The sequence below is a fragment of the Thamnophis sirtalis genome, unplaced genomic scaffold, assembly GCF_051295495.1.
Source record: "Thamnophis sirtalis isolate CommonGarterSnake01/CBP01778 unplaced genomic scaffold, rThaSir2_p1.2 scaffold_5, whole genome shotgun sequence".
Lineage (NCBI taxonomy): Eukaryota > Metazoa > Chordata > Lepidosauria > Squamata > Natricidae > Thamnophis > Thamnophis sirtalis.
The window spans coordinates 61,045,898-61,058,114 of record NW_028261385.1 but is presented as its reverse complement, the minus strand read 5'-3'; the positions used below and the strand labels follow the sequence as shown (position 1 = coordinate 61,058,114).

General features: G+C 36.5%; 1 protein-coding gene across 1 annotated transcript in view; it reads left to right on the top strand.

Moving 5' to 3' along the window:
• Positions 1-407: 407 nt before the first annotated feature.
• Positions 408-12,217, top strand: part of LOC106543530 (RING finger protein B) — a 65,960-nt gene continuing 54,150 nt past the window's right edge. The window contains exons 1-5 of the mRNA XM_087715906.1: positions 408-513; positions 1,091-1,161; positions 7,314-7,386; positions 7,710-7,752; positions 8,986-9,064. Of these exons, the coding sequence (XP_087572032.1) occupies positions 1,100-1,161; positions 7,314-7,386; positions 7,710-7,752; positions 8,986-9,064 (257 nt within the window). The 5' untranslated portion in view covers positions 408-513; positions 1,091-1,099. The remainder of the gene's footprint in view (positions 514-1,090; positions 1,162-7,313; positions 7,387-7,709; positions 7,753-8,985; positions 9,065-12,217) is intronic.

Genomic DNA, 12,217 nt, shown 5'->3' with positions numbered 1-12,217 from the left:
TATAATCACTATAAAGATTTATCTTAATTGCAGCAACAGTTCTACAGTCTGATCTTCAGTTAATACTACCCATAGTTTTATATTCCTTTATAGTGTCTATACAGAATAGGGTATTAGTTGCTTATAGGAAAACATGCATAGGATTATAGCCTTTGAAAAGTCAAGATTAATCCTTTATTTAAAAATGTGCCTACTGCTTCTTTAATGGCAATCTTCCACACATACTGTACATTCAATAGGTTTTTGTTAGAGAAGGGCAGAATGATGGGATATTGAGTGTACACTATGGTCAGTGTCTGTTTGAGTTGCCATGACTTCAAATAACCCAGAAATAAATCAGAATTATAAAGGCAACAAAGGTGTACATTTCAAACTGTGTATGTTGGTGCCATAGCAACTGTTAATCAGGGCAGGTTAAAGAGGTTGACAAAACTAGTAAAATTAAAATTGGGAGGCTTACTGAAGTTGCAGACATATTAATTCCTGCATTTCTAGAGAAACAGAATCTCAGTGGTGAGTAGAACACAGAGAAAAAAAAGGGGGGGGGATTCAATTTTGCTTCAAGCTTTGTCATTATTGGAGAACTTCCACAAACAAATTACAAGGAAGATTGCAGCAGAATCGTTACTGTTATCAATTTCAGTGAATCCGATAATACTCTACTAATCGATAATACTTTTTTCAGCTGTTTAGATGTGTTGAAGTCCATTCCTGCTATATTTTCTAGTCAGAATTTCTCTTTGCTCTGGAAATTTTGTGAGTTGCATTTCAGACACATCCAAATAGACCATATTGGTAAAAGTTGAATTAAAGGTAGAGGATGAAATCCAAGATTTATATAATCCCCCCCAATCTCCTGACTATAGTTGTCCTTCCCTTTCTTCCATATAAAAATCAGGACAATCTCTGGAATGAATTTTCAAAAAAAAAGAAAACTTGTCAGTCCTGGTCACTTTCACAAATGGAAGTAATTCTGAAATACACATTGGTCAATCTCATCCCAAACATAATTTATATTTATTAGTGAACACCAACAGAAATTCCATTAAATACTCTCAAAATAATCCATTATTTTCTTCTCCAAATACAGCTTTCTTAGATGGCATTCGCAAGTGGATACTGGACTAAAAAGGAAGTGAATGGAAATCCTCCAACTCCTAGGTATGGCACACTAGTTAAAAAAAAAAAACCTCAGTCTTAATTTATGTCTCTGTGTTATACTGAAATATAACACTAAAAGTATTCAGTGAACTGTTACATTTCTCTTTCTTTTTCTTGGCTACCTTGCATTAGAATTTAATTTATAAATAAGTTTATTGTGGTTAAAGATATGGTAGTATGACTGTGGTTAGCTTAAGGAAACTATTCTTTAGCCTATGTGAAATCTGTTTTTAAAATAAAACATTTCTCTTTAACAGTGACGTATGTTTTCTTGATTAATAGTTTTACCTACAAAGTGTATATGTGTGCATCCATGCCAGTATAGTTTCAATAGTATCCTTGGTCACTGGGCATAACATAAGAGTTATACATTTTGTTATTGTATATTAGATAGATAATATAATGTGTATTATTATTAATAATTATGTATATAATATATGGTGCTGTTGTTTTGTGCACATGTTGTGTGTGTGTGTTTATATAATGTAAATATGATTTTATAAAACTGTGAGTATAATTAAGAGTGGTGTGAAACTTCTTCCAAATATCACATCATGCAGATATGTTAAGTTGTATTCATAAAAGCAACTTATTTCTTACATATTTCATCCTATTTCTTATATATTTTTATAAGGCTTAAATGATCTCCTTGGGTTCCTCCCAATTTTATGAGGTTTAAATAATCTCCCTGGGTTCCCTCCAATTCTTGATTCTAAGAGGATAGTCATATCAGGGGATAGCCATGCATAATGTACCATGTAAACCAAATAACCATAGTTCTTGATAGTAAGAATTAGCAATGGTCAGCAGAGACTTCAGGTCAATGTCTCATGTTTTACTCTCTCCCAATGAGAATGATGTAGAGAAAGACTTTGTGTGTGAAAGATGATATTGTCAAACTGGAAACAACACAGACAAAGAAATGAACTTGGCTCTACAAATTTCTAACTCCTCCTAAAGTTTATATTGCTGTAAGATTGGTTCCAGTTCTTTGTGATTATACAACCGCAACAGCTGAGCCAATTTAGTTTTGTGGTCAGCTGTGATATTTTTGAAATGTATGAAAAGATAATAAGTTTGGTTTGGGAGACCTTCATTTCTATGAAGCCTATGGGCAATCTGTTCCCTCGGCTGTGGAAACCCCAACTCAAGCCACCTTCTTACTCCTGGTATGCAGCCATTCTGCTGTTGCCTTTCAAGGGAAAGATAGCTTGAAGGATTTTCAGCTCTCTCTCCCATAGGGGCCTAGAATTTTATTTTATTCCAGACAGAGAAATAAATGAAATGTGTAGTAAATTTATACATAACAAGGTACTGTGTATTTATACGGATCATATATAAGTGATTTAATCTACTTTTCTTCACTACTGCATAAGATTTTATTCTGGTTTTGTTATTCTTCTGCAAGGTCTGTAGAAGTTCAGGAAATGCGTGGAGGTTTTCCTCCTTAATAGATCTGAGTGATTGCAGAGCCTCTCACACAGCTTTGGAGGGTGTGGCAAGAAGAGATGGTAACAGTGTGAAAGGGAGCATAGGTTGCTTTCCTAAAGCATTAACCTCATTTCCCATGAACTGCAGCAAAAAGCCGCCTCACTACTGGAGATGTTTTTAGGGGACCTATCCCTGTGATAGCACTTCTCAACTCATTCCCAGCCTGTTGCAGAGGCAGCTTAACGTTGCATTCATCAACAGGTTGACTAACCAATTTAAGTTACAATGAACCCTTAAACTCTACTTATGATCTGATTTTGAAGTTCCAACATTGCCCGCTCCCTATACCCCAACTCATGATCCCATTTTGAGTGCTTGGCAACTGCCCCCCATTTATGGCTGTTTGCAGTGCCCCATGGTAACATCTTTGCGATTTATAGCATTTTTGCCAGAAACTGGATTTATGTACAATTTCTGGCTAAACCCGCCTCATAGCAAACAATGGGGATGATTACAATTACAAAAAAAAGGTAGTAAAATCACATTGTGACCCATTTTATGACCGTCATGATTTAAAACTGTAATTTTGGGATTCGATTATGGTCATAACTTTAAACTTGAGGACTAGCTGTATTGTAGTTTTAAAGTATATTTTCATTCTCTTCAAATTCTGCTGTGGGCACCATAAATGAACATCTTGCTGGTGAGAATGGAAATGACAAGGTCAAGGGCTGGAATCTGCCTTGTTTCCATAGCCCCAGAGGTGAGTTACCACTGGTTCGGACCGGTTTGGCTGAGCAGCTAGTAACTCAGCCTGCCACGCCCCCAAACTGGTTCTATCATCGTCAGCAAAAAAAATTGTGCACTGAATCAGCAGTAATGCCAGTAGCAACCCCCCCCCCCTGCATAGCCCATTTTAAGTCATGCCCATTCCAGGAAACCTTGTCTGTCAAATAGGTTATTACAGTCCTAAACCAGCGCAAGCAATGTGTCCATGAATGCTCTGTGAGTGCTCTTAGCAGACAGTAAATAAAATTGAAGACAAAATGAAACTACATTTATAAAACAACCTGAGTAGAATTTTTGATCTGGTCCACAGGGTGCTTAGATCTGGCCTGTGGGGTTGCCCTGGAAACAGTGAAGGACTGACCCATGGTGCCTCTGCCATTGAAAACTGAGCTCTCAAGGGCTGCATGCCGCCCTCCCAGGCTCCATTTTCATTGGCAGGGGGCTGCAGGACATCGAACTGGCCATGCCCACCCCAGCCATGCCCACTCACCACTACCACCCTTGAGGTCAAACACAACCCTGATGAAGCCCTCAATGAAATCGAGTTTGATACCTCTGATCTAAAAGATCTTATATATTATCATTTTTGTCTATGGAGATTTTCAGTCATCCAGGTCATGGTTGTCCCAAAGGTGCTTTTTCAAAAGGCAACCTGTCTTTCTTTGTTTTTCCTTGAAGATGTTTCCCTTCTGTTGAAGAAGCTTCTTGGACAAGAAGCAATATGTCTTCAAGAAAAAAACAAAGAAAGTCCAGTTGCTTTTTGAAAAAACACCTTTGGGATGTGGATGACTGAGAATTTCCATAGACAAAAAATGTCTAGTATCTTCTAAAATGTAAGTAAAATATGATAACATGTAAAGTTACAAAAAGGATAATATTTGAGGTTACATAGAATATGTCTTTCTAGTGGGAACTTGGCCCATCAAGGACCAACAGATCTTCCATGCTGCTGTGCAAAACCTAACCACATGTGCTGTCCTAAAAGGCAGTTCATCTGTGAGCAGCATCTCGGCATAAATTAAGTCTGAGCAAGAATAACTGCTAATCAGAGGAGGATAAATCTGGTTCAAGTGTCTCTGTAAAAGTAGCAATGAAGAACATGTTCTGTGGTTTCCATCTCTCCAGACTCACACAGGCAGAGCCTTTTCAACCAACTGTATGATTTTTTAATATCTTCCACCCAACATTTCAGAGGGGAATAGTCCTTTTCAGTTACTGAGTTCTGCCCTCATTTTGGCTTGGACAATCAGAAAGACTCGGTTTCCATGAAAGCATTTGCGCATGTGCTACAGGGGTGGTATTCACTTACTTTCCCTACCGGTTCGCAAATGTGAGCGCCCGTCCATGCATGCGCTCAGCCTTCCATGCATGCGCTTTGGCTTGAAAACGTGACTAAATAGAACGGCATAGAGCGGGTCCACCCGCAATTTCCACTACTGAGTAGGTTGAACCAGCTGAATACCACCTCTGATGTGCTGCCTAACCAGGCATTATGCAGGCTCCATATGTGGGTTTAGTGCTTCAACCTACTTTTAAACCCATTATTAGTTGTCTCTTAAAAAAGCATTAGAACTGCCATTATGAAAATGAAGGGGTGCCTTGGTTGATTGAAATCAGGAATGAGAGCCAGATTCTGCCAGTGGTTTGTTGCTGGTTCTATGCAAATAAGCACATTCCAGATTTTCTGCTGTTATTACCAACAAAGGGGTTTAAGCACAGTCTTACTTTCTAGTGATTTTTTACTGTATAAGAGCACAATTTTTACAAATTCCACTGGCTACTTATAGGTGCTACCACTACTGGTAACAATTTAGAATAGATGGAACTTAGAATATAGGGAAGTAAAACTGAAAATAATTCTTCTCATTTCCTCTCTGAAACTGAGTAACAGGACACTGGGGGTAGCCAAGTGCACCCAGCTGCTTCTGTCATTCCTTTAAAGCACATATTGATCATTTCTTTTCGATTCTTTCTGCATCCAATTAATACACTGCATACATAGTGGTGAAGTACAAGATGAACCAAGAAGGAATTCCCTTCTGCTTCAATGCGTATCTCTTTGCTGTGTGCGCAACCTGCATCTGAACTATTTTCTGGATGCCGGTTTAGATCTTTTCCAGAAAAGCACTACATGTGTATAAAGCAACAACCCCAGAACAGGTATTCCTCAACTTACAACTGTTCATTTATTGACCGAAGTTACAACTGCACTGAAAATTTATGATCATTTGTCACACAACCATTGCAGCATCCCTATGGTCATGTCATCAAAATTCAGACACTTTGCCACAACTCCTATTTATTTATGAGTCAGTTGCATATATTTATAATGGTTGTAGTGTCCAGGGATCATGTAATAACCTTATGTGACCTTCTGACAAGCAAAGTCAACAGGGAAGCCGGATTCATTTAACAACCGTGTTACTAATTTAATGATTGCAGTCTTTCACTTAACAACTGCACCAAAGAAGGTCCCAAAATGGGCCAAATCTCACTTAACAACAGTCTAGCTTAGCAACAGAAATTTTAGGCTCAATTGTGGTCTACCTGTACTTTTTAGAAGAATGCTAAAAGAGTCTGTTCAAAAGTAGCCCAAATAACAGTTCAGCCATTCAGACGTTTACTCTATGTTCACAATCTGTCATTCAGGCAACTTGAAAAGTGACTAAAAGCTTTGTCTTAAATGTTTTTCCCTAGTTGCCCAAACCCATCCCATTACCTATTAAGCACAGCAATTGCGGTGGTATTTCTGACTGACAGGTTCCACTAGCTGGGAAAAGAAATGTACCTGGAGGTTCTGTCAATTGGTGCCCCTAAATTGCTCCTTAAAACCTTGAAGATATATCCAATCCCCAGCCTCGTTGCTGTGGCCAAGTAGAGCTCAGCCATCAGAGCAGTTCAAAGTGTGCCAGGTACTTCCTGCCAGCTCTCTCTAGGAGACAGAAATGCATATTAATAGATTAAAAGATCTGATGCAAGTTCATTTAAATTTGGTTGCTTGCCCCCATAATTAATGTGGTATTTCTGCTGTCCCTAACCTATGCATTTGCAAATGAGCACAAATACTTTTTTTAAAAAAACACTTGCCAAATCCTTTAAAAGATCCATCCTTTAAATCCAGTTTGGAAAGAAAATTACAGAGGCTTCCACAAATGTGTTGCTTTCTCCTATGAGGCTGAATTGATGTCCACCCTGACTGATGAGTTCCAGCTAGTGATCTGGTCCTAACTTTCTTGGTTTGGCTCTTTCCTATGGCTTCTCCTGACTTTGCTTAATTTTCTGACTGGTTCTCACCCTTCTAGGTTGATATTTTAATGTATCTATCGTATTTTTGGACTTTGCTTTTAATATTTATGTTTACACTTCCATAAGTCTCTGTTGGAGTAATACGCTGGAATTTTGAAGAGCTTATTGAATAACTCCTGTTAAATAAATAAAAAAGGCAGCATTAGATTTTTTAAAAAACTTAATGAATAATTATTACAGAACTCCATATTCCAGAAAACAGTACAAATCGAGTAAGAACTGCAACTTAGAAAATGATTGGATTATTGTTATGATTGTTGATATGTGAACAGCATCTTTGACTCAATTTCTTTAATTTCTGTCCATGCTATATATAACCAAGTCCATCTTATTTAAATGACAGGGAGGTAGAATTATATAGAATTATATATGATTCATTTAGTGGAGGAGAGGTTTTCATATGATGGAGACAAATGATGATGATGATACAAAGCAGTATAATGAAGTCTTCACTCAATTATGGAAATATCCTGAATTTGTATCAATAAAATAGCAAACAACAAGAAATGCTTCCACATCAAAGCTGCTTTCTTCTCTTTTTTTAAAAAAAGGGATTACCTCATGGTAATTCACTTAATTTGAAATATGCTCCCATAATATTTATCATTGTTTGATTTACTATTTAGACATGGACATGCGTTGGTAATGGCTGGAAATATAGCATTTATATTTGGGGGCTGCTCCTTTTATAATGCTTCTGTAAGTATCAGTTTTCTTTGTTATCTCTTGTTAATTTGATCACTATTTGGCATCAGTTCTCAAACTGCCTCGTCCCTTTTTTTCTGTTGGATAAAATCTTCTCTCTCCTGTCACTGAGCTTAAGAATCACAACATCCTGGTCATTGTCTATTGATATCTCATTGATATGCCTGCTTCTGTCTAGATAATTGTTTGTCTATTATTTCTAATGCAACTAACTCGAGAGAGTTAAACTACACTTTAATTTTAAAATCTGTCTAAATGACAATATTGATGACCTTTGAATTAAACAAGTTCAGTCTCTTTCTTCCTTTCTTTTTCAGGATGATCAACCAACATATTTTAATGACTTCTACATGTTGACAAGTGAGATACTATTCATCTTTTCTAGCAGACAGTATGTTCAGGAGTTTATTCATCTCTTTGGAGTTACACATCTTTCACTGTAATGGAGCAGTTATTTGTAATGCAGAAAAAGGGTTATCATTATGAAATAGTGGAATTTTAATTGTAAACCATAGAAGAAGGAATAGTTTGCAAGTAATGCCAGTGTTTCTCCTGTACACATTCCTAATATAAAAATTGTACAAAAATACATCATTTTGTAGAATGTCCCTTCTGCAGATTTTTTTTGGGGGGGGGGCTTGATTTGGTATGATCAAGAACTTGGTTCTTGACTCATTTTAGCACAAGAATTTGGTTCTTGACTCATATTGTTTTAACCAAGATTTCTTGAATAAATTTCCAATGCACAGATTAATACGCAACCTGTTAGGAGTCAAGTGGTACACAAATTTAATGAATAAATGCCAAGCTTAGACTAATTAAAACATATTATGCCTTAGAGCAACTAGATTCATACATTTTGTGTCATTGTGTATAGCAACACGATGCTGCTTTTATCATTTTAATGAAAAATGGAGCGTTCAGATGCCTCTGTATTCTGCTAAGTAGATCCAATATTTTTTCTTGAATATTTGATTTTTCAATGTTCTTTATTCAATATTTCATGAAACATGCCATGAATGTCACAGTACCTGATAGGATCACTGCCTAACTGAGGGATCTGCATGTCAACAAAGACCGTGCATAACAAATAAGATTAAACTGTGATTTTGCTATTATGGATTGTTTTCTAACCACAGTTATCTCATTATTACAACACTGTAAAGCAAAACCAAATAAACCACATTCTCACTTTGCATGATGTTTGAAACTAACCACTCATTCCCCAAATCTATAGTGAAAATATTTCCTCTTCTTCTCTAATCTTTTTCTGGAGCATCCATCGGTTTCTTCAGAAATAAGATACTTTCTCCTATAAATAAGAATAGTCAGCCTTTTTATATTCCACAGTATAATAATAAATAATAATAATAATAATGGATCTTAGAAAGGAAACTTCTACTCTACATCTACTACGCTTTTCTTAGAAGGAAATAATTGTGTGAACTTGCATCACAATCATTTTTTTAAAAAAATGGAAATCTTATTTAGATACCAGTGCTTTTTGTTGGTGTGTATACCTCCACCCATATAAATATATAATGATGTATTTAATGATAATGGTGGTAATCTCAAATATCTCCTAATTTTCAGTTACTCTGACTGATTTGATGTGGGAAAAGATACCACAGGATGGACATATTCCGTGCCCACGACAAGGGCATTCACTTAGGTAAGTAAGCAATTCAGAAAAAGAAAATATATCCATCATCTCTTGGTACAGAGATATAAAATGAAACTAGATTATTTCACAAGCTCAAAACAAAGGAGAAGAGATTAGCAATATGTACCCATTTTTTGATGTAAACTGAGTTTTATGCATTCAGAGTTTCATACAAATTATTCTAATAGCTCAGAAAATCAGAAATCTTACTTTATATTGCTTTTCATTTAGTACTTTCTATTTAGATACTCACTATACAGTATACCCAGAAGGAGACTGTCTTAGCCACACCTGGTTTAAAACACCAAAGAGCTAGAAAAAAGTAGTGGCCATTAAGCAGGCCACCTGTTATACAAATTTTTTCCAGCATATTGAGGGCACTGCATTGCAGAAGGCTGTCCTGCAGCATTGATTTCATGCAATTGAGTTCAACCTAAAGAAAGTAAAGCACAAATACTTTCTCCAAAAATACTGCTGATACTAAGATGAATTTGATTATACCTAAACATAAATTAATTCCAAGATCTTTCATTGTATTGTTCATTCATTTGTACTGCACAAAATAGTTTATCTCAGCTGGTTAGTCCTTGGTAAGCAATCCATGTGTATGGTTATGCATGGATATCCACCCTTCATTGTCATCCATAATACTACCATTTTAATACAATTTCCCATATAGGTCAGCTCTTGTGGATTTCAACTATGGGCATTGTACTTCTCTGTGCTGGAGCTGGGAATTACAAAACTGCATTCCAATACTCCCTGGAAGCCCAGAGAATACTAGTAGCCAAGAAAGCAGTTTCATCAGATAAGATTTGGTGTCAGATTGACTTCAAGTCCCATTATATTCAGGCAGCATGAAGGCTACTAAAATCTAAAGGCCATTAGCCTAATATTGTCAATATTATTTCTCTCCTACTGTAATCAAGGAGAGAAGCAATCTAGAACTAAGAAGAAATTTCCTGACAGTTAGAGCAATTAACCAGTGGAATTACTTGCATCCAGAAGTTGTGAATGCTCCAACACTTGAAGTTTTTAAGAAGAGATTGGACAATCATTTGTCTGACATGTATAGGGTTTCCTCCCTAAACAAGGGATTGGATTAGAAGACCTCCAAGGTCCCTTCCAACTCATTCTATTCTATTCTATTCTCCATTTTTTCCAGCAGTTCAAATATGTAAAAACAAAAGCAAAAAATGCCAGTTACTGAATGGTCAGAAAACCCATGATCAATTTTGTTCTAAGTTAACTTCAACTGAATCTTGGTGCAGGGGCGTTGAAATGGAATCTATCCAAGCTTTCTCCACAATAATGCCATTATGATAAATGGAGCTTGTTCTTTGATAAAGAGAACACGGTATGTTAGATTATAACACAAATTGTTACTAATTTGCTCTGATTGATTCATCTTATAGTAAATATTTCAATATTGGCATGTAGTGAAAATGAACTATTTATTTTCGTTTAGAAGATTCATGGAGCTTTTTTCCTCTTCAAAAGCCCATTATTGATAAAATGGCTAGACTATATATTATTTTATGTAAATATATCAGAATATATATCAGAATATATAACAAGAAAAAGATATATTCTTGGCTTAGGAAATGTTTAATATCTAGATCATCTAGATCCTGGAGTCATTATTCTTCACTTATGAATTTATTAGGGAGTATATGGATTTCCAAATATTATGCATTTCTTCGCCAACTCTCTTTAAAGCGCAGAAGTGGTGCAGTGATTAGGGTGCAGTACTGCCGGCCACTTCAGCTGACTGATATCTGCAGTTCAGCGGTTCTAATCTCACTGGCTCAAGGTTGACTCAGCCTTCTATCCTTCCGAGGTGGGTGAAATGAGGACCCAGACTCTGGAGGCAATATATGCTGACTCTGTAAACCGGTTAGAGAGGGCTGAAAGCCCTATGAAGCGGTATATAAGTCTAACTGCTATTGCTATTGCTAGTATGGCAAAACCATGAATGGACAAAGCTGTATGATACGGTTGTCAAACTCGCCACGTCATGTTGCCGTCACGTGACGTTTCACAACATTTGTGGAGCTCGGGTGGCCGTGGCATGCACATGACGCATCTGACCCATGGACCGCCAGTTTGGCACACCTGCTGTATGAGATAAGCTATATGAGGAATTTCATGTCCCACCCAGCCCTCTAAAGGGATTTTAAAAAAACAGTGGATATGGATATATATTTATTTATAATTTAAAAATACCTAGGAAGGTATAGTTAGAAATAACAATAAGCTGACCACTCCACTGGTTGGCTTATACAATTATAACATGTCCAATGGCCTCTGGGGCATATTTCCATTATTAGATATGGCTTATAAACTTCTATAGGTAGCTCCACATGATAAATGCCATAAGTTGTTCATGTTCAGACAATCTTTATGATGCTCACATCACCTCAAGCCTTTCTTAAACAGGTAATTGTGATGTGGTGTGGTGTACATCAAATTGCCTGGAACTGCTACTGCTGAACATAAACTTTTATGTTAGTGAGGTGTTGCACACTAAATGCTTCAAACCATCACAAAAGCCCAGAAAGTAATTTTCATGTGTAATTCATTCCTGTTCCTCACCTCCAAGTTTGTAATTCTGCTTCCATTTGAACCTGCTTCTTTCAATACATAAGTGTAGCTTTATACTTCAGAAGATGTGTGAGGGTGAGATGAGATAGTATACAATTTAATGAATTTATCCACTTTATCCTAAGAGATAAATATTTCACTTCATCTAAAATAACAATACATCTGTTTTCCAACTGCTTTCTTCATGCCATGTAATCCCTTATGGAATCAACCACCATTTTCCCCCTTAGTTTTAAAGAAAGCATTCTCTTTGGGAACCTATTTCCTGTTCTAATTGTGAAAAAATATGTTGCAGAGTTTATTTGTGTATTGAATTAGTCACTGTTATTCATATATTCTGGTTCTTCTGGAAGTTATCAAGGTCATGCATGGGTGAACACACACCCAAACTATAAAAACAGTATTTATAGAAATATAAACTGCACCCAAATTTTAAAAAAAATAGAATGTAGATCATATTTGGGCCTCCTATGATTTACAAATGACCTGTAACCCTCAGCTGCCTTCCATATGGCCCTTATCCCCTCCTGGCTTCTCACCTGATTCCATTGCCTAGCT